This window comes from Piliocolobus tephrosceles, chromosome 7 (assembly GCF_002776525.5).
Source record: "Piliocolobus tephrosceles isolate RC106 chromosome 7, ASM277652v3, whole genome shotgun sequence".
Taxonomy (NCBI): domain Eukaryota; kingdom Metazoa; phylum Chordata; class Mammalia; order Primates; family Cercopithecidae; genus Piliocolobus; species Piliocolobus tephrosceles.
The window spans coordinates 82,674,359-82,699,556 of record NC_045440.1 but is presented as its reverse complement, the minus strand read 5'-3'; the positions used below and the strand labels follow the sequence as shown (position 1 = coordinate 82,699,556).

Below are 25,198 nucleotides of genomic sequence, written 5' to 3'. Positions count from 1 at the left end.
ATTTGATTGATTCATTCCAGTGCTTTTTCTACGGTGCACAAAGACTCATAGCCATTATACTTTCTTGGTGGATTTTTATTGTAATCAAGTATTACTCGCTATCGCATTCATTCTTTTTTGCCTTGAATTCCATTTTGTTTTATTAAGTTAATATGCCAGTTTTTTATTACAATTTGTCTGTAAAAACCTTTACATAGATCACTATTTCAAAATTGTTTATATTCAATTTTATATACATATTAAAGACATCTATATTACTCTACATGAGTGTTTACTTTTAATGATTGTTTTTGACCCATTTAGATACTCTCTGCTACTTAATGTAAGATTTTCACTCAGTCTTATTTATTGTAGTAACTGGTATGCTATCTAATATCGTCTCTTTATTGCCATCTTTTTTGTGTTTTCTGTTTGTTATACTTTTTGTTCTCTTTCTGCTTTGTCTTTATATAGATTCATTAAATTTTCTTTGTTCATTGTTTCCCTTTAATTGTTGGACAATTATATATACTGAATTTATTCTCTTAATGGATACCCTTAAGACACGTATAATTGAACAAGTTTTCTTCTATGTTGAAAATTAATCAGTATCTGTAATTTATTGTTCCCAAATAAGATTCCCTTCCCACTCCAAACTCTGAAAGGTTTGACTGAAATAATCTGCAATTTTATTAGTCCCTGACGATTCACAGAGTTTTTTTTATTATACTTTCCAATGTTAAGGAAATCTTTCTTAACAATTGTCCTAAGCTTCATAGACACAATTTTAACAATCATTTATAAATTTCTTACTATTGCTTCTTGTATTCTATATTGTCCTCTTTCTTGGATTGCTTCTTTATTTTACTGGAGTAAAACTTACAGTATTACACTTTCCAGAAAAGGTGCATAGATATAAATTATTTGAATGCCTGTAAGTCTGAATATGTCTTTATTTTGCCTCAAACTTGAGTGACAGTTTGAATTTTTACAGAATGCTAGGTTCAAAATATTTCAAAAGATTATCTTTGAATAGCTAACTTTTCAAAAGCTTGATAATAAAATTATTCTCATCCCTTTGCAGATAATCTCTTTTCTTATTTCCTCTCCAAAAATGTTAAAGACTTTCTTTTACACTTTGGAGTTACAAAATTTAACCAGTATGCATCTAGGTATGTGTCTTTTGTTTTTTGCTTTTTCCAACTGAGCATTCAGTGAGTATTTTCGACCTGAAGACTCAAGTCTTCCTTCAGCTTGAAAAAATCGTATCCTATTATTTTTTTAATCACTCCTTTCTCCCCTGTATTTCTGTCTACTCTCTTCTGAAATTTCTATTTATTCTTATTTAATTATATATACAATTACACACACAACCTGAAAACATTCTGTTTTCTCTCTTTTGAAATGCCATAATATAAGACGAATATCGTATTCTTTGGCTCTATCCTACATATTTTTTTGTTTTGACACATGGAGTCACTCTGTCACTCGGGCTGGATGCAGTGGTACAATCACAGCTCACTGCAGCCTTGAACTCCTGGCTCAAGCAATCCTGCAACTACAGGCACATGTCACTGTACCCAGCTATTTTTTTTTAATTTTTTTGTAGAGACAGGGTCTTGCTATACTGCCCAAGCTGGTCTCAAATTCCTGGCCTCAAGCAATCCTACTCCCCTTGGCCTCCCAATGTGCTGAGATTGCAGGTGTGAGCCACCACACTCAGCCCTCCTTGTCTTTTTGATCTATGTTCTGGGAGAATTCCTTGACTTTATTTTCAGATCACTAATTTAGTCTTCAGCAATATTCATTCTACTTTTTTACCTTTTATTAAAAAAAAATTATGTTTCTAACTTCTAAAAACTTGTTCTTTAGTTGCTCATTTTTAAATGGCAGCCTATTCTTGTTTTATAGATGTAATTGCCTCTTTAATCTCCCTGAAGATACTAACACTAGTTTTATTTGTAACATATTTTATTTCTGACATTACCTCTGTTCTCCTGGGTTCCATCGTTTGTGTTGCTTATCTTGATTTTTCTCTTTCATGCAATTACCTTTCCTCAAATTTCTTCTGATCTATTATAGGTTCATATTTGTAAATATTATGACAGACTGGAAGAGTTCATATAAGTGGCTGTGCATCTTGTCGTTATGTGAGAGTGTTTCCCCACAAGGCCTCTCTCCTAAAGGGAAGGTTGCCCATAGCTCTGTGTAAGAAAAAGGTGGGGCAGGTACATAAGCAGAGGATTATTATGGTTACCAAAGAAAGGCTTGCCTCTGGGTGTGGGACATCTTTATTTTTCTTATAAGTGGTGACAGTCCTTCCTCACCCCTTCCTGCCCACTGTGGAGGTTTGGGGATCCTCAAGCTCTGCTCCAACTCCCTCTCCAGGTACAACACCACAATTTAAGTTCTTGATGAACAGCACTTACAATTTTTTCTTTTTTTTCATTTTTCCTTGTTATATACAAACTTTTTATAGAAGAAAATTTGTTTAATCTGTCTTTTAGGAAAGAACTGAAATAATTTTGTAAGTCAAATGGCTTAAAGTCCTTTTCACAACATCACACTCAACAGAGGCTTACCAACAAAAAGAATAAAATACTTAGGAATACAGCTAAACAGAGAGGTGAAAGATCGCTACAAGAAGAATGTATTAGTCAATTCCCCTGCTGCTATAAAGACATTCCTGAGATTGGGTAATTTATACAGGAAAGAGGTTTAATTGACTAGCAGTTCTGCAGGGCTGGTGAGGCCTCAGGAAACTTACAATCATGGTGGAAGGGGAAACAAATACGTCCTTCTTCACATGGCAGCCCAAAGGAGAAGAATGAGAGCCTAGCAAAGGGGGAAGCCCCTTATGAAACTATCAGATCTTGTGAGAACTAACTCACTATCATGAGAATAGGATGAGGGAAACCATCCCCATGATTCAGTTATCTCAACCTGGTCCCTCATGACACATGGGGATTGTGGGGACTAGAATTCAAGATGAGATTTGGGTGGGGACACAGCCAAACCATATCATTCCACCCCTGGCCCCTCCCAAATTTCACATCCTCACATTTCAAAACACAATCATGCCCTTCCAACAGACCCTGGAGTCTTAATTCATTCCAGCATTAACTTAAAAGTGCAAGTCCAAAGTCTCATCTGAGACAAGGCAAGTCCCTTCTGCCTATGAGCCTCTAAAATCAAAAGCAAGTTCAATGGGTGTAGAAGCATTGTGTAAATACACCTGTTCCAAATGGGAGAAATTGGCCAAAACAAAGGGGCTACAGGCCCCATGCAAGTCCAAAATACAATAGTGCAGTCATTAAATCTTAAAGTTCCAAAACGACCTCTTTTGACTCCATGTCTCACATCAGGTTATGCTGATGCAAAAGGTGGTCTACCACAGCCTTGGGAAGCTCCACTCCTGGAGCTTTACAGGGTACAGTCCCATTTCTGGCTGCCTTCACACCTGGCATTGAGGGTCTGCGTCTTTTGCAGGCACACAGTGCAAGCTGTTGATGGATCTATCATTCTGGGTTGTGGAGAATGATGGCCCTGTTCTCACAGCTCCACTAGACAGTGCCCTAGTGGGGACTCTGTGTGGGAGCTCCAGCCCCACATTTCCCTTCTGCACTGCCATAGCAGAGGTTCTCCATGAGGGCTCTGCCCCTGCAGCAAACTTCTCCCTGGACATCAAGTGTTTCCATCCATCCTCAGAAACCTAGGCAGAAGTACCCAAACCTCAATTCTTTACTTCTACACACCTGCAGGCTCAACACCATGTGGAAGCTGCCAAGGCTTGGGGCTTGCACCCTCTGAAGCCATGGCCCAATCTGTACCTTGGGCCCTTTGATTCCCTTTCAGCCTCCTTGGCCCCTTTTAACTGGAGCAGCTGGGATGCAGGGCACCAAGTCCCTAGGCTGCACACAGTAGGGGGCCCTGGGTCAGTCTCAGGAAACCATTTTTCCCTCCTAGGCCTCCAGGCCTGCGATGGGAGGGGCTGCCACAAAGGTGTCTGACATGCCCTGGAGACATTTTCACCATTGTCTTAGTGACTAACATGGGACTTCTCCTTACTTATGCACATCTCTGCAGCAAGCTTGAATTTCTCCTCAGAAAATGAGGTTTTCTTTTCTATTACATCATCAGGCTGCAAATTTTCCAAACTTTTATGCTCTGCTTCCCCTTGAACACTTTGCCACTTAGAAATTCCCTCCACCAGATACTCTAAATCATCTCTCTCAAGTTCAAAATTCCGCACATCTCTAGGGCAGGGGCAAAATGCCCCCAGTCTCTTTGCATAGCAATTGTGACCTTTACTCCAATATTCAACAAGTTCCTCATCTCCATCTGAGACCAACTCAGCCTGGACTTCATTGTCTATACTATCAGCGTTTTGGTCAAAGCCATTCTACAAGTCTCTAGGAAGTTCCAAACTTTCCCACATTTTCCTGTCTTCTTCTGAGCCCTCCAAACTGTTCCAATCTCTCCCTGTTACCCAGTTCCAAAGACACGTCCACATTTTCAGGTATCTTTACAGCAGTGCCCTACTCCCTGTGATACCAATTTACTGTATTATCCCATTCTCCCACTGCTATAAGGACATACCCAAGAATGGGTAATTTACAAAGGAAAGAGATTTAACAGACTCAGTTCCGCAGGGCTGGTGAGGTCTCAGGAAATCTCAGGAAACTTACAGTCATGGTGGAAGGGGAAGCAAACACATCGTTCTTCACGTGGTGGCAGGAAGGAGAAGAATGAGAGCCCAGCAAAGAGGGAAATCCCTTATTAAACCATCAGATCTTGTGAGAACTAACTCACTATTGAGACAGGATGGGGGAACCACCCACATGATTCAATTATCTCAACCTAGTCCCTCCCATGACATGTGGAGATTATGGGAACTACAATTCAAGGTGAGATTTGGGTAGAGACGCAGCCAAACCATATCACAGAATTATGAAACACTGCTGAAAGAAATCAGAGATTCTACAAACAAATGGAAAAAATTCCATGTTCATGGATGGGAAGAATCAATATTGTTAAAAAAATTGGCCATACTGCCTAAAACAATTAACAGATTCAATACTATTCCTATTAAACTACCAACATCATTTTTCATAGAATTAGAAAAAAATATACTAAAATGCATAGGGAACCAAAAATGAGCCCAAATAGCCAAAGCAATGCTTAGCAAAAAGAACAAAGCTAAAGGTACCACACTGCCTGACTTTAAACTATATTACAAGGCTATAGTACCCAAACAGCATGGTACTGGTACAGAAACAAACACATAGACAAATGGAACAGAATAGAGAACCCAGAATTAAAAGTACACACCTACAACCATTTGATCTTTAACAAAACCAACAATAACAAGCAATGGGAAAAGAACTCCCTAATCAACAAATGATACTGTGATAACTGGCTAGTCATTCATGGAAGATTTAAACTGGACCGCTTCCTGTTATCATATACAAAAATCAACACAAAATGAATTAAAGAGTTAAATATAAGACCTAAAACTATAAAAACCCAAGAAGAAAACCTAGGAAATACCATTCTGGACATATGCCTCAGCAAAAAGATTTCATGATAAAGTCTCCAAAACCAATTGCAACAAAAACAAAAACAGATAAGTGGGGTCTAATTAAACAGTTTCTGCATGGCAAAAGAAACCATCAACAGAGTAAGCAGAAATCTACAGAATGAGAGAAAATATTAACAAACTATGCATCTGGCAAAGGTCTAATATACAGAATCTATAAGGAATTTAAACAATTCAACAGGTAATAAACAAGTAACCTCATTTTAAAATGGGCAAAGGACATGAACAGACACTTCTCAAAAGAAGGCATACATGTGGCCAACAAGCATATTTAAAACAGTTCAACATCACTAATCGTAGAGAAATGTACATCAAAATAAAAATGTAAATCAAAATCATGAGAGATACCATCTCATATCAGTCAGTGACTAAGATTAAAATGTCAAAAAAAAAAAACATCTGCCAACAGATTTTGGCAAGATTGTGGCAAAAACGTAATGATTATACGGAGCTGGTAGGAATATAAATCAGTTCCTCTCCTGTGGAAAGCAGTTTGGAGGTTTCTCAAAAAACTTAAAATAGAACTACCATTCAACCCAGCACTCCCATTACTGGGTATATACCCAAAGGAATATAAATCACTCTACTAAAAGGACATATGCACCCTTACGTTCATCACAGCATTATTCACAATAGCAAAGACATGGAATCAACCTAGATGCCCATCAACCATAAATTGCATAAATAAAATGTGGTATGTATATACCACAGAATACTATGCGGCCATTAAAAGTGAAATTATAGTCTTTGCAACAACATGGATACAACTGGAGGCCATTATCCTAAGTGAAGTAATGTAGCGACAGAAAACCAAATACCGCACATTCTCACTTATAAGTGGGAATGGTACCCGTGGACACAACGATGAGAACAGTAAATACCAGAGCTTAACTGAGAGGGGAGGGTGAGAGGAGGATAAGGATCGAAAAACTACCTATTGGGTACTATGATCACTACCTGGGTGACAAAATCATTTATACACCAAATACCAACAATGTGGATTACCCATGTAACAAACCTGCACATGTACCTACTGAACTTAAAAGTTGAAAAAAAAAAGAGGCTTATCACATTAATAATCAGAGCTGTGTGAGGGTTTTCTCCACCACACAGGGAGAATGACCAACTGACCTGTGGATCCGTATCTGCTGGTGCATTTATCATACTATAGTAGAATTATTTCTAAAATCTATACTGCCTCACCTCTCCTATGCCTAAGTATAAACTCTTGGAGAAAAGAGCGTCTTATTTACCTGTTTCCCCAGCACCTTGTCCAGTTCCTGGCACCTGGCCAACAAAATACGTAACAAAAATCAACACTTATGGAGCATTTGCCATATGTTAAATTGGTGATAAGTGCTTTATTGCATTATGTGATTTATCGCATTTAATTCTCACAAGAGTCCCAAGAGTAGATATTGGCCATTTTACAGAAATAAAATGAATAGATAGTAAGTGAATAAATTTGATAATTTTGCACATGGGACAAGGACAGCATGGTATAACGGAAAGAGTGTGGCCTTTCAACACCAGAGTGCGAATCCCTCTTCCATGACTTCACAGATGTGTATTCTTGGGCAAGTCACATCCCTTCTCTGAGCTTTAGTTTGCTGTTCTGAAAATGGGGATTATATCAGGCTGGGTGATTACAAGAACTAGTGATAATTTATGGAAAACATCTTATACAGTCCCTGTGAATGGCAGGGATGTAGCAAGTAAATAAATAGTAGCAATTTATACAACATTCATAATTACTAAGGTTGCTTTTTTTTTTTAGACTGTCTCGCTCTGTCACCCAGGCTGGAGTGCAGTGGCGTGATCTCAGCTCACTGCAAGCTCCGCCTCCCGGGTTTACGCCATTCTCCTGCCGCAGCCTCCTGAGTAGCTGGGACTACAGGAATGCGCCACTATGCCCAGCTACTTTTTTGTATTTTTAGTAGAGACGGGGTGTCACCGTGTTAGCCAGGATGGTCTTGATCTCCTGACCTCGTGATTCACCTGCCTCGGCCTCTCAAAGTGCTGAGATTACAGGTGTGATCCACCACACCCAGCCCTGAGTTTGCATATCTTATTTCTGAGACTACCACATAACAAATTACCCATTTGTTTTACCATACCTCATCACAACAGAAACATAATATTACAAAACATTTCTACATTTCAATAGGTACAGCCAACATTATTATTCAACAGAATATCCTAAGAAGCTAAACTGCAAATATACATCTCCACCTAACATACCTGGAAGTGGAATGTTCAGAGTGCATGTCCTCCCTATCTTGTCAGGCTGGTTCAGTATCTATACATATTTGGAACCAAACGGGTACCCATCGACCCTAAGGCATCTTTTTTTTTTTTTTTTTTTTTTTTGAGCAATTTTTTAAGTTCTCCATTTAAAAATATGTCATATTTCTTAGTAAAAATTAATTTTAGATAACCTTCTGAAAATCTAGAAAAGCAATTTGGTGGGGGGTGGAGATCTGAAGCTCTAGACCTATGTTTTAATTCTACCTAAACCACTTAATACCTGTGTGTAATAATCGTGATGCATGACCTGAACTCATCTTAAGTGACGTTCCCTCACCTGCATGACAAGAAAAATAGTACCTAGAAGACAATGATAGAACATCATGCGCTAGAGTTGTTTACCTTCAAATCTAGGCTCCCTCATTCACATGTAAGACTATGTGGCTTTACATAAGTTGCTTACTGAAAAATGGAGATATAACTCATTTGGTTGTTGAGAAGTAAATGAAATAGCATTCATAAATTGTTTAGTGCAGTGGCACATAGTGAGTGATTACTAAATATTAGGGATCTTTATCATCATCATTTCCTTTGTAGGTTGTCAGAATCACATGGTGGGACTCTCATGGTATGACACTGAACCTCACAGTTGTTAGTCATTAGTAATAATAAGTTCTGATTTGGGTATAATTTTAAACACCTATGTTAGCATATGGTTTCTGCTTTTCAAAATATTTTGGAAAAATTTTAAAAATCACCAACACTTGGGATCTCAACTTACACTGTAATTCCCACACCACACACTACATATTGGCCCAACCAGAGTCCCAAACTCAGAGGGAGCCAGGCAGGTAATGAAATTAAGTGAAGCATCTAGAAGGTCAGGGAAAAGGCCTTCTTTGATTTTTGCCTGTGAGAAAGAAAGAAAAAGACAGAAATGTTTCTCTTCTATAAAAATAAAAACTAGAGCAATGGTGGCAATACAGAGCAACAGACACTGGCCTCAGTATAAGGGAGTCAGGAGGAAGAACTGGAGACCCCAGTGACCTGGGATCATAAACCTGATCTAATGGAAGCATCACTGCTGGGATTCAGTGCCAGGCTTGTAGACCTGTAGTCCCAGCCTACCACATGTTCAAAAGAAGCAAGAAATCTAGATTTCCATGCAAAATTCCCCAATTTTTACATGCTATTTTAAATTTTTCTAAAAACCTGTGTGAATGAAACCAGTAACTTCTGCATGGCTGGATCAAAGCCTAGGATACTTGACATTTACTGTGATTTCTGCCTGGCACGTTAAGCTTCTCCCAAACATTAAGACAGGAGGCTTTTTTTTCAAATAGCCAAGAAGTATGAGTCTCTCAGTGAGCTGTTTCTTATATGAAATGATGATGCCACTGATACGTCATGAGCCGGACAGGACTTAACCTTGTTCCCTAATAAACAATTTGGGAAAGAAGCAACTGTATTTTTTCAAAGGCATGCAACAAGTGCTGCAAATCAAGCATTGTTCCTGATTTGGCCTAAAAGGACATTTTCAGAGCCGTGAAATTTAACCTGTGTAGAAGGTGTAGTTCAATCTTCCAAACTCCTGTATGTGCTTTTAGGCAGCTGGTGAGACCTGGACAACATTCTTTCTAAGACAAAGGAATCTACTGTATTCCTCTGTGGTAGAGAAACAGCCAGGGTTTTTGTCTCCTTGCATAATAGTGATGTTCCTTCAGCAGTGGAGTTGCGACACAATGTCCTTTATGTACTATTGCTAACAGGATACGTGAAGAGTCCTTACAGCAGCCCATTGGGGATTGGAACTAAAATGCAAAATTTACCCATTTGAACCAAAATTTAACTATTCCTATGCAACTCCACTATGCTGCCAAGGGAGGAAGGCTTTCAGTCACTTATGCCAAATAATTTCAACTAACAGAAAAGAGTTTCAGTTTCATTGCTCATGTAATGTATAGGGCGTTTTGGTTTTAAAAGTCAACTTGTTCTTCATTCATTTGGGGTACATAAATGTGCGTATTGTTAATCCATTAGTCAGCACACAGGAAGAACCTTTTAGGAACCATTATATCCAGTGAACACAGACAAACCTGTTTTTGAAATATGAAACTGCATTATAATAGCTCTTCTCTGTCCCAGGAATGATCTCTAGAGAAGGGCTAAAAGATGAGGCTCTGAAGAGTAAGCCCAGATATGAGAATGTTTAAGAGACATGTCACACATAATTGCTTATGTTGTTTTTTGCTTTTAACTGGGAAGGCTCATGATCATGTTTTATTTGAGGAACTTTAGTGTAAGCCCTGTTCTTACCCATATACAAATCACCTCATTAATTAAACAATACCTTCTATTTATGGCAATTGTTTTGGTTTTCAAAAAGCTCAGTCTGAATAAGCATCATCATAGACATTTCCCAAATGGAATAAAAACAAAATGTATCTGCTCAATGTTACAGGTTAGATTGAAAAGAACTGGGAGAATATTAGAAAATTTTAACACGCATTTGGCCAGAGGCATCCTATTATGAATTCCACTGAACTTCTTTACTTTTAAAAAATACTCTGTATTCATTTATTTCAGTCACTTAACAAGCATGTATTAAAGATCTATGACATGCCTGGTACTGTGTTAGGCACTGGAGGGACAAAGAAATAAGGCTACAGTCTGAGAGAGAGACAAAATATGAAATGGGTAATCACCTATTCATCATTCAGGAAACATTTATCCAGCACCTGTTATGCTATAGGCACTGTTCCTAGGGATACTAACATGTGTAAGTTACATTCTTCACCTCAAGTAGTAGAGAAGATGTAGAGGAGAATAAGAAGATAGATGTACAAGGTGCAACAGGTATGCAGAATAATTTACAGGCTGTCTTGGGAGGCTTAGGGAAGGCTTCACAGAAATCGCTGGAGCAGTAACCTTGTTCAACAGGCCTTACTTGGTGAGCAGTTCTATTTACATTACTGTTTCTTTTCATATATGGAAAGAAATATGGCTACATGTCTTCTATGTAGTTAAAGTCCCCGGTGACTGTCTATATGTATACTCAACACACTGGTAAATAAGGAACATGAATGATAAAAAGGTATTACACAACAGGTTCCTTCCATCCCCCAACCCTTTCTCCTACTACAAATCTCATACCAATGAAAAGTTTCTGACTGAGATATATTAGAAATTAGGAACTATAAACCTTAAATATAGAGCACATCTTCGTTTTAAAGATTTGCACTCCAGCTTGCCACAGCAGCTGAGTCTTATATGTAACCTCCATATTTCTGGAGGTCTCATCAATATTAAATGTCACATGGAGGGTAAATAGCAATCTAGAAGAAGACCAACACACAACAGTGATATATAGGATTATATAATGCTAAAGCAGATGCCTGAGAAAGCAGTAAAAAGGAATGAGACTTCAGAAAGTAAATAAGAGATATTATAAGGGCATTTGGAAGTTCAATATTGCTATAAGCAAGCTAGTAACTTTGGACTGAATTATGTGTTAAGAAAAGGTGATTGATTAATACTATAAAGTATAAAAGAGGAGAAAAATAGGCTGGATGATCAGTGCCCTCTCTCTTCTCCAGAGAGATAGCAAATGGGCAAAGGAAATTAAGGTTATTTTCCAACAGAAATGATGCTCCTCATTCTAAAGAGCTTGAGGTTGTTTTTGAAGATGAGGCAATTCTCGCTACCAGGATATCATGCAAGAGAATATTAAAAAAGGTAAATCTGAGAAGGGAAGTTCATGATCTAAAAGTGCCTTGAGTTGTCAAAAAAGGAAGATACGCTTGCATAATAGACTTATTTTAAATACTCACTGAAATTCTCATCTCTTATAATTAATTGCTTCAGAAGTCAATTGCTGGGCAAGAGAAATTAACATATTTGATGAACATACCAATACATTAATTAAAATCTATTTGATATTCTTTATAAAAACCCAATTAATTGTTTGATACCAGTCAGAATAGATAACTAATTGAATAAACGAGTTTTTTATTTGCTGCTAGTGTTATTAATAACCCCACAAATTGGTAAATTTTGTGGGCCTGTTATCATCTAGAATATTTTTTAAGTATAAATATGAAACCAGCAAATTTTAACAGAAGAAACTCAGAAATAGCTGATTATGCTTAATTTTACAAAGTAGATGTGTGTACCTACAGATGTAATTTATTATATATAATATGTATATATTTAATATGGTTCTATTATCTACTTGTAAAAATGTATTCCTTAGTCATATGATGCAGCAATATTTCATAGTACTGTGCCTATGGCTTACAGGTGCTTTACCACCTGAAGTTCAAGAACCAGAAAACTGTATTCCTTTAGCCCCTTTCAGGTCTCACTGTTTGTGTTTCTATGACTATTCCTTTGAGACCCTAAGGTCAAAAAATCTTTAAAAATATATAGCTCCTCAAGTTGACTGTTAGTATTTGAAATTCTTTAAGAATAGATTCACCTTGAAATTGATGATGAACTATACTATTCTTTAATGCTTTCAAATACAAGTAGCACCAACAAATCAATATAGTTTTCATAAATAAACATTTTCAAACTGCTCACAAAAAATAACAAAGCATAGGCTCTTATATATGGGGTCTTTGAAATACTTGCAAATTAGTTGACCACGATCATAATTTTTTCTACAGTTAACACAGTAGAAGTTTTGAGTTACAGTAATATCTTTGTTCAAACTCCAAGGTTATATTTGCTTTCACTTTATACATATCAAATATAGGGAAAGAAATGATAATGTAAATAGCACTGCTAAGCAAGCAAGGCCTGTTGAACAATGTTACTACGACAGCAAATGAGACGCGCCCAGTATGACTATGTAGCATATAACACCATGTGATACAGCCAAAAAGATTCACTAAGACTTCATACTTAAATAAAGAATAAAATGTCCAAAGTGCTTGTTAAATATTTAGTTGCATAATTTTACTCCTCCAAATTTCCATCTAGGCTAAACATACACATGTAAACTTTATTTCATTTAAGCGAGATAGTTGACATTGAATTTTATTTTTTAAATCAAGAGTTTAACTTTTAATACAAGGCTTCCCAACTGTTAACAGAAAATGACCTACTTTTCCTTGCCTGTAATTTTAAAATTACCATTCTCATTTGCTTGCTTTTTGGGGGCTTGTCTTGTTTTGCAAGTAGTGATTACAGTGTTGGTATTTTAAGTCACTAGATTCGTACATTGGGGAAGAGATGATGGAGTCTGTGCAGAGCAATAGTAGTGGGGGCTTCTAGCTACCTGGAAATTCCTACAAATTAGAAATACCTGAAAAAAGGGCTTAGCAGTGGTTAGAAGAGCCATTGGTCTAAGTATAATAGCTCTTACTGCTTTAAACCATGATCTTAGAAGCTTTGGATAGGGTCCTAAATATTTCCAACAAGCAACTCCCTATCAGCACCAGCTGCCTGAAGTAAAGAATCAAAATGTCTAGTACAGGAAAAGTCAATTATTCAAAGAGTGGCATACTGTGTGTTTCATATTTAATCCAGACTTTTGTTTGTTTGGGTTTTTTAATTTTATTTTTTCTTCTTCTGCAAACTTTTAAACTAACTGTGTATTTGTTAAAACTTCTATCAAATGGCCGGGCACAGTGGCTCACGCCTGTAATCCCAGCACTTTGGGAGGCCGAGGCGGGCGGATCATGAGGTCAGGAGATCGAGACCATCCTGGCTAACACAGTGAAACCCCATCTGTACTAAAAATACAAAAAATTAGCTGGGTGTGGTGGTGGGCGCCTGTAGTCCCAGCTACCCAGGAGGCTGAGGCAGGAGAATGGCATGAACCCAGGAGGCAGAGCTTGCAGTGAGCTGAGATCGCACCACTGCACTCCAGCCTGGGTGACAGAGCAAGACTCTGTCTCAAAAAAAAAAAAAAAAAAAAAAAAAACCGAAACTAGTTAAGTTTACTAAAACAGATTGAGAATGTGATAATTAAAAATAAATTAACAACATCATCTGTATATTTTAAGTTTTGTGATAATTTTATTCCTTAAAAGTACAAATAGATTCACACGTACTTAGGCATAGTACACAAAATTAATGCCAAAATAGGTAATTCTTACCCATTCCAACGCTGACCCCCAAAGCCAAACCTTATAATTTTTATTTAACTGAGTATTAGATCCCTTGTCTTATTTATCACTGGTTAGAGTATCTGGTACTTTTCTGTTATCTTTAAAAATCACCTGAAATAAGTAGTCCTAAATACCGAGAAATAAACTAGTTGTACTAAGCGCATGTCTAGGTAAGCTCACAGTACTCTCTTGCCATAATTCCTTGAAACTGTGTAAATCCCATTACTTTGGCATAAACATGGTGTTAGTAATACCTTTTCTAACTTATTCTACCTTATTTTGGCTGACTCAATAAACTGCAAAATAGTATAAATGAAGGGAATTTTATTATTTGCTTGATGTAAATATTTCCCCATATGTAGTGCTTTTCATTCTTGTGGAATTTAAATGAGTAATAATAATTAATGTTTAAATATTTACAATACTGCTCCAAATTCATGAAAAAACACTAGATGTAATGTTATATAACATAAGAAACAGCAGCAATTGCTCTTCTAGAAGTTGCTACAATCCATCAGCAAACTGTGTCACACACACTAAAAGCAAAATTCTAGAACAAAAATACTCCAGTTTCTGAGGAGTTAGAAGATGATGATTACTCTAAGGCAATATGAGTTCATAGCTATGAAAAATACCAAAATAATTTCATAGGCTTCTTTTCTTTTGGTTGCTGGATACTGACTCAAGAAAAATCGTAGACCATCCACCAGCCTCCAAACATTACACACTTCAAAATCACCCAATCTTTGAATACCAAGATCCTGAACCTTATTCCAGATCCCTTCAAACAGAATCTCCTCGTGTGGCATTTTTAAAAAGCTCTCCAGAGAATCTGATGAAGGTAACACATTCTCAGTTCAGAAGCCAACATTTGTGAACCCCAGATGCGTAAATATAGTTCAGTTTTAGGAATATTATTCACAAGGAATATTGAGGGCATTGCTGAATAAAAGAGAAAAAGCTAGAGAAATAAGATGATAAGGACTAGAAATGTGGGTCAGGTGTATTTATAGCTAGATGAACACCTGAATTCATTGAACGTTGATCTGTCGAACTGGGATTATGCCTTAGCTCTGGGGGTTCCCAAACCCCGGTTCATGTCCTGTTGGGAACTGGGCTGCAAAGCAGGAGATGAGCAGCAGGCCAGCAAGCCTTATGGCCTGAGCTCCACGTTCTGTTACATGAGCAGCCGCATTACATTCTCAAAGGAGCAGAACCCTATTGTGAACTGCGCATGCCAGCATCTAGGTTGTGCACTTCTTATGATAATCCAATACCTGACGATCTGAGGTGGAACAGTTTAATTCCAAAACCATCCCCTCTGCCCCCAAACAGCCATGGAGGAATTGTCTTCCACGAAACTGGTCCCTGGTGCCAAAAGGGTTGGGGACTGCCGCCTCAGCTGACGAAACACGGTTGCTATCATGCAAAGGCCATCCTGAAATGCAGTCTCTAGTGGTTCTGTCCTTGGTTCTGTTTTATTCAATGTTTTAACAACAACTTCCACAACAACAATAGAGACTGCAGATCAAATTTGTGGCTAACTTAACTCAAAGAAATAGCTTGCATATAAGACAATAAAATTGGAATTAAAATCTTAATTCTAAAACAACTAAAAATAAGAGGATGTTTAATAGAAATAAATGTCAAATACTAAATGCAGCTGAACATATTGATTTCCATGGGAGAGTAATTTGGCTGGGAGTTTTAACTCTTTCCACACCCAATGGGAAAAAAGCGAGTGAAATGGGTATCTGAAAAATCATATTCAAATTGAGACTGTATTAACAGAACAAAAGAAATAACAAGCCCGGGCCACTCTGTGCTGGCCAGTACCTAAGTGTGCGAGTACAGTGTTGGTCTATATTGGATCCTGGCAACAGCTCAGAGAGGAGAGGGAGGTAGTGGGGAAGCTCAAAGTTTAAAACAACAGCTTAAGTGAAGAGCGTCCCCAGGGCTAGATGCCCATGTCTCAGGTTTCCCCACTGTGGGGTGAAAGCCCAAGTGGCGCCTCTGGTAAGGGAGGGAAATTAGGGATGAAGGTTGAGGGGAGGATCATGTTTCCACTGATCTATCTTTTCCAGGAGAGGGGTAGTTGACTGGGGAGTAAGATCTGGCCTAGGTATTGGTTGTTAATGCCCCAGGGATAAGAGTTTTTTTTCAGTCATTGGTTTTTGTTTTGTTTTGTTTTTTTCCCCAGACCCTAGAATACTGAGTATGGTACAAAATAATCAGGCAATCAAAGGCACACAAAACAATGTATTTTAATGCCTGGTTCTAATTTGAATACTGGATAAGTCTGAGACAGGGTGAAAACTGTCTCTACTAAAAATACAAAAAAAAAAAAAAATAGCTGGGCATCGTGGCACACACCTGTAGTCCCAGCTACTCAGGAGGCTGAGAAAGGAGAATCACTTGAACCCAAGAGGCAGAGGTTGCAGTGAGCCGAGATCATGCCACTGTACTCCAGCCTAGTGATAGAACAAGACTCTATCTCAAAAAGAAAAAGAAAAAAAAAAAAGAATAAGCAGAGGGAAAAGTGGAAAGATATTTCATTCAATTATTTGAGTGATGATGGAGGAAGGGAGAAACAATACGAATGGGTGAGGAAGAAAACAGAATAAATAGAGAGGAATCCCTTCCAGTTTAACAGCTCATTGAATAATACTTCATAGATTCTCAAATTGGGGAGCAGTCATTGAGTTAATTGTTCAAAGTCCAGATTTCTGGACCCTATAATTAACCTACTAAATTAGAATCTTTAGTGAATACTTATGAGTGAAATATAGAAGGAATTCTGATGCAGGTGATCTGAGTACCACATTTTGAGAGACTGTCTTAAGAATGGAGGTTACTAGGTAAGTTATATCTCCCAAGGAAACTTCCATCAATCTCTTGCAGTCTACGGCTCTGTTGTTTTACCTGAGCCATGGTTTTGTTATCACTAGTTTGACACTCAGCTAGCTGACTCTCTTTACACAGATGTCCTTCTGATCTGCAGTGTCTGAGGACTGCAGAGTTGAGTTCTATGACAACTATAATAAAAAGCAAAATTAAGAGACTGAGGAGGTTCTTCCCACAAGCTAAAAGTAGGATTGTGCACACTCCTTCTCTCCAAGGAAGATCAAGTCCACATCACGATTCTGAAAGCAAATTCATCCTTACCAATACAGCCCAGGCTTCAAAGTGAGAGCACTTATTCAATAGAGGACTCTGTCCTGGAGACTCACTTCACCAAATGGACACCTGATGAAGAGATAGAACAGCCTCCGAACCCAATTTTCACTGGAATCGTGTGTAATGACACTGAGTAGAGGTTTTGGCCAAATTTGCTTTCTCTCCATCTCAACCCTTAATCCTAATCAGCCCACAAATAACGCCAGACTCGATCCACTCATTTTCACATATTTACATATTTGGAGTTGCTGCTAAGCCTGGGATAAGGCAAGCAACAGAGCTAGGACTAGGATGAGAGGGAAAAAGAGGCATGTAGGGTGCAAACTGCAAGGAGGCACTCACTCTCAGGGTCACACAATTGTGTCCTAGGCATCTCACCTGCCTCATCCTTGACCTGCCCCTAGTGAGAAAACCTCAGCACGGTAAGGGGTCATTGAGGAGGGTGGAAAAGGTAGGCAAGGAATGGGAGACTTGAAGAATTGGTTGCTGTCATCAAATATGTGAAAGGCCTTCATAGCACAGATGAAGTAGATTTATTTGATGGTATTCCAGAAGACAAAATTTGTCTTTGCCCAAAAACTGGGCCAAGTACAGCTTTTTTAAATGTAATTAGTTTATACCAAGAGCTAATGTTTATAAAGCACTGCACTAAATGCTTTACCCAATAATGTCATTCATCCCCACAGCTCCAAGGATTTATGTCATCGTTGCCATTATGCAGATAAGGAAATAGGATTAGACAAGCCAAAGTATTGGTCTAGGGTCATTGAGCTACTAAGTGGCCAGGCAGGGATGGAAATCAAATGTAGGACTTTATGTGGCTGTCTGCTTTGAAGCCCAGGCTCTTAACTACAACACCAAAATACTTTCTATTAAATGTGCAAAAAAAATAGATAGGGATATTATATTTAAGCAAAAAATAAATAAATAAATAAATAAAGCTGGAACAGTGACCTGTAAGGTATGTATTGCCAGATCATTGTGGCAGGAGAGTTCTGCAGTGTGCTGAGATACTCTTTAGCCCCTGAGGTCAGAGGCACTGGTATAGCAACAGATCTTGTTTTTCCGCCTCATTAACATTCCTATGGATTTAGGTTCCCCATCCTTAACCCTGGCCCACAGGTCAGAATCAGGTGGGGGCACTTTAAAAAAAAACAGATGCCTGATCCCCACTCCAGTCAATTATATCAGAATAAAGGGGGGTGGGCTCCATGCATCCAGGTGACTTCAAGATACAGTGCTCAGAAGTAGAACAAAAATTAAATAATATATTAAAAGTTTGCTTTTTCACAAAGTAGATTACTACCTATAAAGCGAGAGTTATAGCACAGTAATCTAAATACACTGCATTCAAGAATCTCTGGCCTCCTAGAGTTTTTAAACAAATTATAACTCAAGCTCCGATTGTTACTCTTTTGGATCAATAGAGCCTTGGATAGCAAGTGTTGCAAAATCAATTTGTTCATGTTTACTCAGGTTCTTTTTGGTAGATGATGATGGTAACTGCCAAATAAATTTGAAGGGAGGAGAATTAGCTACCCCTGTACTACCCTGCTATGAGTTGTAATGAAAGCAAATTTCAGACCAAATTTTGCATATACATTACTAAACAAACATACACTGGCAAGCATATAACAATAATTTGCCAACCTGTCCCATGAGCTCAATGAAGTCCCAACTCTAAGTACTTTTAGGTGCTTCCATTCACCCTGCATGAAAGGCTCACTGAGGAAGACAGCAACGTTCCTTGGTAGGTGCTGTGCCCTGTTAGAGGTGCACTCCATTAGAAACCCACCTAAACTAAAGACTGAACACTGCACTGATTTGAGATCTAGTTTCAGGCACCATTCTAGTGTTAAGTTAATTATACACCTAGTCGATTCACGTCCTGTTCATACCTGGGGGTGGGGTGGCGAGGGTATTGGAAGTGTCTCTAAACTGTTTTAGCAATCCACATATTTAAAATACCTAGAATTTCACCAGTGAGGCCAGGCCCAGTGGCTCTTGTCAGCAATTTGGGAGGCTGAGGCAGGAGAATCGTTTGAGCCCAGGAGTTTGAGACCAGCCTGGGCAACATAGGGAGACCTCACCTATACAAAAAAAAAAATTAAATAGCTGGGTGTGGTAGTGGATGCCTGTGGTGCTAGCTACTCAGAAAGCTGAAGTGGAAGGATCAATTGGGTCCCGGAGGTCAAGGCTGCAGTGAGCCCTGATCGCACCACTGCAGCCCACCCTAAGTGACAAAGCGAGACTCTGTCTCAAAAAAATTCACCAGTGAGATCCCATTTCTAACATTTATCTATCTATTTATTATTTATTTATTTATTTACTGAGACATAGTCTGACTCTGTCGCCCAGGCTGGAGTGCAATGGCGCCATCTCTGCTCACTGCAACCTCCACCTCCCAGGTTCAAGCAATTCTTTTGCCTCAGACTCTCAAGTAGCTGGGCTTACAAACATGCGCAACCACATCCGGCTAATTTTGTACTTTTAGTAGAGATGGGGTTTCACCATGTTGGCCAATCTGGTCTCAAACTCCTGACCTCAAGTAATCTGCCCACCTCAACCCCCCAGAGTGCTCAGATTACAGGAATGAGCCACCATGTCCCGCCCCATTTCTAACATTTATTATGCTAATTAAAAGTTTTTCATTTTACCAGTCAAGCTCATTTTGACACTTAGAATGCTGTCAAAGCTTCTGTTGTTGTAGAGAAATTGATCTTTGAAGAATCTGAAGTGGCTAAGAGTGTGGCCTTTTCTGATATAATGCTAGCTGGCCATTCAGAGAATATATTAGCTGACCAGCTATCTCTAATAATAAAACTTCAATTGCACATAAATTATGTCACCCTGATTATCATATAAATTACAGCCATTCTAATAACGGCATTGTGTCACACAGGGACCATTTAGTACTAAGTATATCCGGCTTTATTTTACTATTTTATATCACTTGGTGGCTAATAGAAGACAGTAGCTATGTATGCAAAGTTATGAAGTATATGAAGTTATCCGGTTTATTTGGAAGGTGCTGATACTGAGCATGTTACCAATGCATGGGCCTAAGATTGAATTCCTTCCATAGCTTAGATTACAGATGACCTCATGCTAACCAGCCTCTTCTTACTCCTAGAGTCACTCTAGAAGCTCTGGAAGTTTTCAGACACTAACACCAGTGAAGCTTTCGAGGACAAAGTTAATGACTTTTCTACTAAAAATTAGGGCTGGGCGCAGTGGCTCACACTTGTAATCCCAGCACTTTGGGAGACGGAGGCAGGAGAATCACTTGAGGTCCAGAGTTTGAGACCAGCTTGGCCAACATGGTGAAACCCCATCTCTATTAAAAATACAAAAATTAGCTGGGCGTGGTGGTGCATGCCTGTAATCCCAGCTCCTCGGGAAGCTGAGGCAGGAGAATCACTTGAACCTAGGAGGTAGAAGCTGCAGTGACTTGAGATCATGCCACTGTACTCCAGCCTGGGCGACACAGTAAGATCCTGTCTCAAAAACAAAAACAAAAACAAAAACAAACAAAAAAAACAAGTTATTTGCTCTTCATACTTGCATCTATAACTTTCTTGATTTAAGGAAGTTAGATTGGTAGTCTTAATTAGCACTGTCTTTAAATTTTTTGTCTTTATTCATAAAGTCAAATTGAGATTCACTTTTTGTGCATTGCCAATTGAAGGGTACTTCTGAAAAAAAAAATCAGTAAAACCCACATTATTTTGCACTCTATCTTTGAAAGCAAATTTACATTTTTACCAATTGCTAAAAGGAAATGGTTAATTTTCCAGATTTTTTAAATGAACGTCGGCTGGGCGCTGTAGGTCACGCTTGTAATCCTAGCCCTTTTGTAGGCCAAGGCAGGTGGATCACCTGAGGTCGGGAGTTCGAGACCCATCTCACCAACATGGAGAAAACCCATCTCTACTAAACATATAAAATTAGCTGGGTGTGGTGGCACATGCCTGTAATCCCAGCTACTGAGAAGGATAAGGCGGGCGAATCGCTTGAACCTGGGAGGCAGAGGTTGCGGTGAGCCGAGATCGCGCCATTGCACTCCAGCCCAGGGAACAAGAGTTAAACCCTGTCTCAAAACAACCACCACCACTAATATTTGCTGAGCAACTATGGTAGACAAAGCTATACACAGATCCAAATAGATGGCAAAGGGAAGAAAACCCTTGACAGACACTAAACAAATGTCAGAATGTATATCAAACTGAAGAGGAAGGGCCAAGTTACAAAATGACCAACAACATTTTTAGCAAGCCATAATGACATGGTCTTTCTTTAGAAATTGCCATTGAATAACTTCCCAGAATATTTTCAGACACAAAGTAAAAGTAGAAATCAGTACTTACCTCTAAAACAGGCTATAATATGGGCAAAAGTTATACGCAATAAAACAGCCTTTTTATTGTTGGTAGTAAGTGGGCATAAATGCAGCTGTCACACTTTTACAGGAAGAGGCAGAGTTCTCAAGGTCAGCTCCTTGAGACATCCTTCCTTTCCTGCATTAAACAGTGGCAGCATCCTGTAGCCAAATCCTTGAGCCAAAATCTTCGCAAGGCTTCATTATGACTAAAGAAGCCCAACTTGAGGATGCAAATATTTGGGTTTGGTGGTAAGCAGAGTCCTATATTGCCACTTCCTTTTCTGGGTCTGCCATTAACCTGTGTTACAACAGCAAATCACTTCAACTTCTGAGTTTTTATCTGTGCCACAGGTGCTGTTTAGTGGTATTCTTATAGAAGGAGGTGTATACTGAAGCAATCAGTTAACTCTGGCAAAGAACAGGTGTTCAAGGTGCAACAGGAACACCAAGAATTATTATTAACTCAAAGTCCTTTGTGTGTGCCAAAAGTCAGTGATAGGAAATTTAATATTTAATTCCTCTTTTTTTTTTTTTTAAGACTTCAACTGCCGAACATCCAGCTAAAGCTTTCCACAGCTGAGGAGCAAGGTAAACCACAATGCACTAGAATATGCTTTGCTGAAGATTTACCTGCAAGTTAAAATGTGTAATTTAATATACAAACATACAGCAGAAAACTTGATAGTTAGTGTTGGAGTCAGCAAGGCTGGCCTAGAAAAAGCTGAACCAGGAGCAAAATTTACAGGGGTGCAAAAACACTCAGTAATCAAGACAGATAATATTTTAATGCAATATTTTTTAAATTCAAAATTAATATTAAAAAATCCACGATGAACAAATCATCACATTATAAAAAATAATTTTAAATAAAGAAGTGCTGGATATAACCATATAAGACCTAGAAGCAAATAAAAAAAAAAATACCAATCCTATCTTTATTTAAAATTTTGATATCTTCTTCATCATTTCTTTCTTGGCATTGGTTCTGAGTCCTTTAGGTATTGCATTAAAGTATTGTTCATCTTGATTACTGAGATTTTTAGCTTCCGCTTACATTTTGCGATAAGTGCCAGCGTCTAGCTCAGCTCACCCTAGTCAGGGCCCTAAAAGTCAGTACTAGTTCCTAGAAAAGACTGCAAGAGCAAACCTGGCCACCTGGGGACCTCAGTGGTGTGGGCCGATTGTCCCCAAGGGAAGGGCTAAAGGCAGATGGGCTCCTGCCTGTGGGCCAGATCCCAGCCTACCTCGCTTATTCTGCGTGCCGTGCTTCTTGGCCAGGGCGATTTCTCTTTGGATTCGATTTTCCAGGTACTCTTGTTTCTTGCCCAGCATCTCCTCAGTCTCCCGAAGTCGGGCCAGGGCCTCCTGGGGACTGGGAGCGGCTCGGCTCTTAGAAGAGCCGCCCCCTTTAAAGAACTTGCCCAACTTGCTCATTGCTGTGGAGTTGGGAGGGAGAGCGATTCCGGGGGCTTGTCGGGAGCTCCCCGGGGCCGTGCCGAGGGGACAGGTGAGCAAAGCAGTCCTCTCGGGGACCCAGACCGGAAAGGCGGCGCTCCTGGGAATCAACAAGTCGTCCTGGACAGGTGACACACACTCCAGGGCATTTCCTGGCTGCCAACTCGGCCCCGCCCCGCGGCACAGCGGCTGGGCTGGGAGGGCACCGCTGGGACGTCGGCTGGCCGGCGCCACCCGGCCCTCTGGGAGTTGAGGGAGAGCACAGAAAACTTGAAAAGACTGACAAAGACCGTGGGAAACTGGCTTAAACCACACTAGGGACTCTCTCAGGAACGAGGAATTAGTTTGTGAACGGCTCAAAGAAAAGCAAACCGATGTCCAGGGGTCTTGTGCAGAACCTGAAAGTGTAAGTGCGCAAGGCTGGATATGCAAAATGCTTTATTCCATGCGTGTCTTTTGTGTGTGCGTGAGCATAGTGTTCCTGTATTCAGGCCTCTGTTCTTGTGAATAAGAATATTCAGATCTTTTCCTCTAAGTGTATGTCATGTAGGTATGAGTGTGTGGACACAAAGGCTTCCAGGATATTTGAATGCCACTAGGATGCAGGTGTGTGGGCAACCTAGGAGCAGTTACTCCTACTGGGCTTGTTTCTGCATTTGGTAGTCTGGGCAGATTGATGTGTGCCTGGCTGCTAGTTGGCACAAAGTAGACTCTAGATCATCCTTACAGGACTTGAAGTGGGTTAAAGATGGTGGCCATCTCTTTTCCTAATGTCAGGACTTCTGGAGTGTGTTGGTGGTTGGATTCAATTCTATAACTAGGAATCTGAAGTTTTCTGAATGATCGTCAACGTATCAAAAACCTTAAATGGGGCTGCCTTTGTGTTTGGGTCTGTGTCAAATGCCATTACATAGAAACCTAAGGAACAAAAAGTAGAGAATATCCTGGAGAAGAGAAACATTCTTTTGTTCATGCTTGCTATCTCAGTCCCATCTATTAGGTCTGCTGGCAAAGAATTTGGTAAGATGAAAGGACAGCCATATGTAATACTTATAGATGATGCAATACAACTGCAAACCTGTGCCAAGCACACTACAAAGAAGTGGAATTGTCTGTTTTAGTTTTCAAGGATTGTCATGTGCTCTGCATAATACAGCCCTATTTGAGCAGTATTACCCAACATCATCAGAACCTATTTTAATTGTTAGCCGGCCACTGTTTAAGAAAAAAAAAACACCCAATTCCTCTGACAAATTCACCTTGATACACAAAATCGATAACCCAATTTTGTCTGCAAGCATACAAACACAAAGCTGCAAGTTAATCTATTTATCCAACATTGGCATAGATAGCATAAAATTTTGCCAAACAAATTGAACACTTTCATAGGAGGCTTACAGTATACGTCTTCTAACACACAAACATGTGAACTCATCATTTCACAGTAACTGCAGTCAGCCACTTCCTATCATTTCCTGGCTGGCCATGTAAAGCATGTATGGTCTATAACACACATTTTGCTCTAATTTCATGTGTATTATAAGTTGTAATAAGTATTGTTTTTCTTTATTATCTAAATATTTCATGAATATGTCTTGGAGTGTATTTTCTTGATTAGAATTTTAAGGCCCTTGAGAGTTGAGAAGTAGCACATATTCTGCTATGGTTCCCATTGCTAGTCAGTTTAACCAGCCTTTATTGAGTGTAAGGTACAGGGAATGCAAGTATAGTCTGCCCTCTAAGAGCTTACTTTCCAGTGACAGTAATAACAGCTGCCATCTTTTGAGCACTGACTATGTGTCAGGCTTGTCAATATACATATGCTTATCACTAATCCTTACATAAACCCTGCAAAATAGGTATTGCTATTTCTGTTTGACAGATGAAGAACCCAAGGCTCAGTTGATAACCAAATTTAACAGGCAGCAAAAGTGAAAGAGATCTTTCTGTTTGAAAACGCATGGTCTTTTCACTATTTACATGATGCTATTTCCCTCTGTGCAACTTGGACTAGAGGAAAAACTCATTAAGTATTTGTTTAATTAAATAGCATGGGGTGAAGAGGTAATTATTAGGCATTATCTTTAAGGGATCCTCCAAGCATTATTGAATTCATGGAGGAGTACATTGAAATAAGAACTTATCCAGAATACTAAGGCATTCTTTTGGGGTTCATTAATTACTTTTTTTGTTGTGAGAACATTGGACAGTAGAACAGAGAGACAAAGTTATAACTGAGGAGTT

General features: G+C 39.0%; 1 protein-coding gene across 1 annotated transcript in view; it reads right to left on the bottom strand.

Annotated features, from left to right (window-relative positions):
- CHMP4C (charged multivesicular body protein 4C) overlaps nt 1-23,106 on the bottom strand; it is a 30,550-nt gene extending 7,444 nt beyond the window's left edge. The window contains exon 1 of the mRNA XM_023227754.2: nt 22,744-23,106. Within this exon, the coding sequence (XP_023083522.1) occupies nt 22,744-22,933 (190 nt within the window). The 5' untranslated portion in view covers nt 22,934-23,106. The remainder of the gene's footprint in view (nt 1-22,743) is intronic.
- Between the last annotated feature and the right edge of the window lie 2,092 nt (nt 23,107-25,198).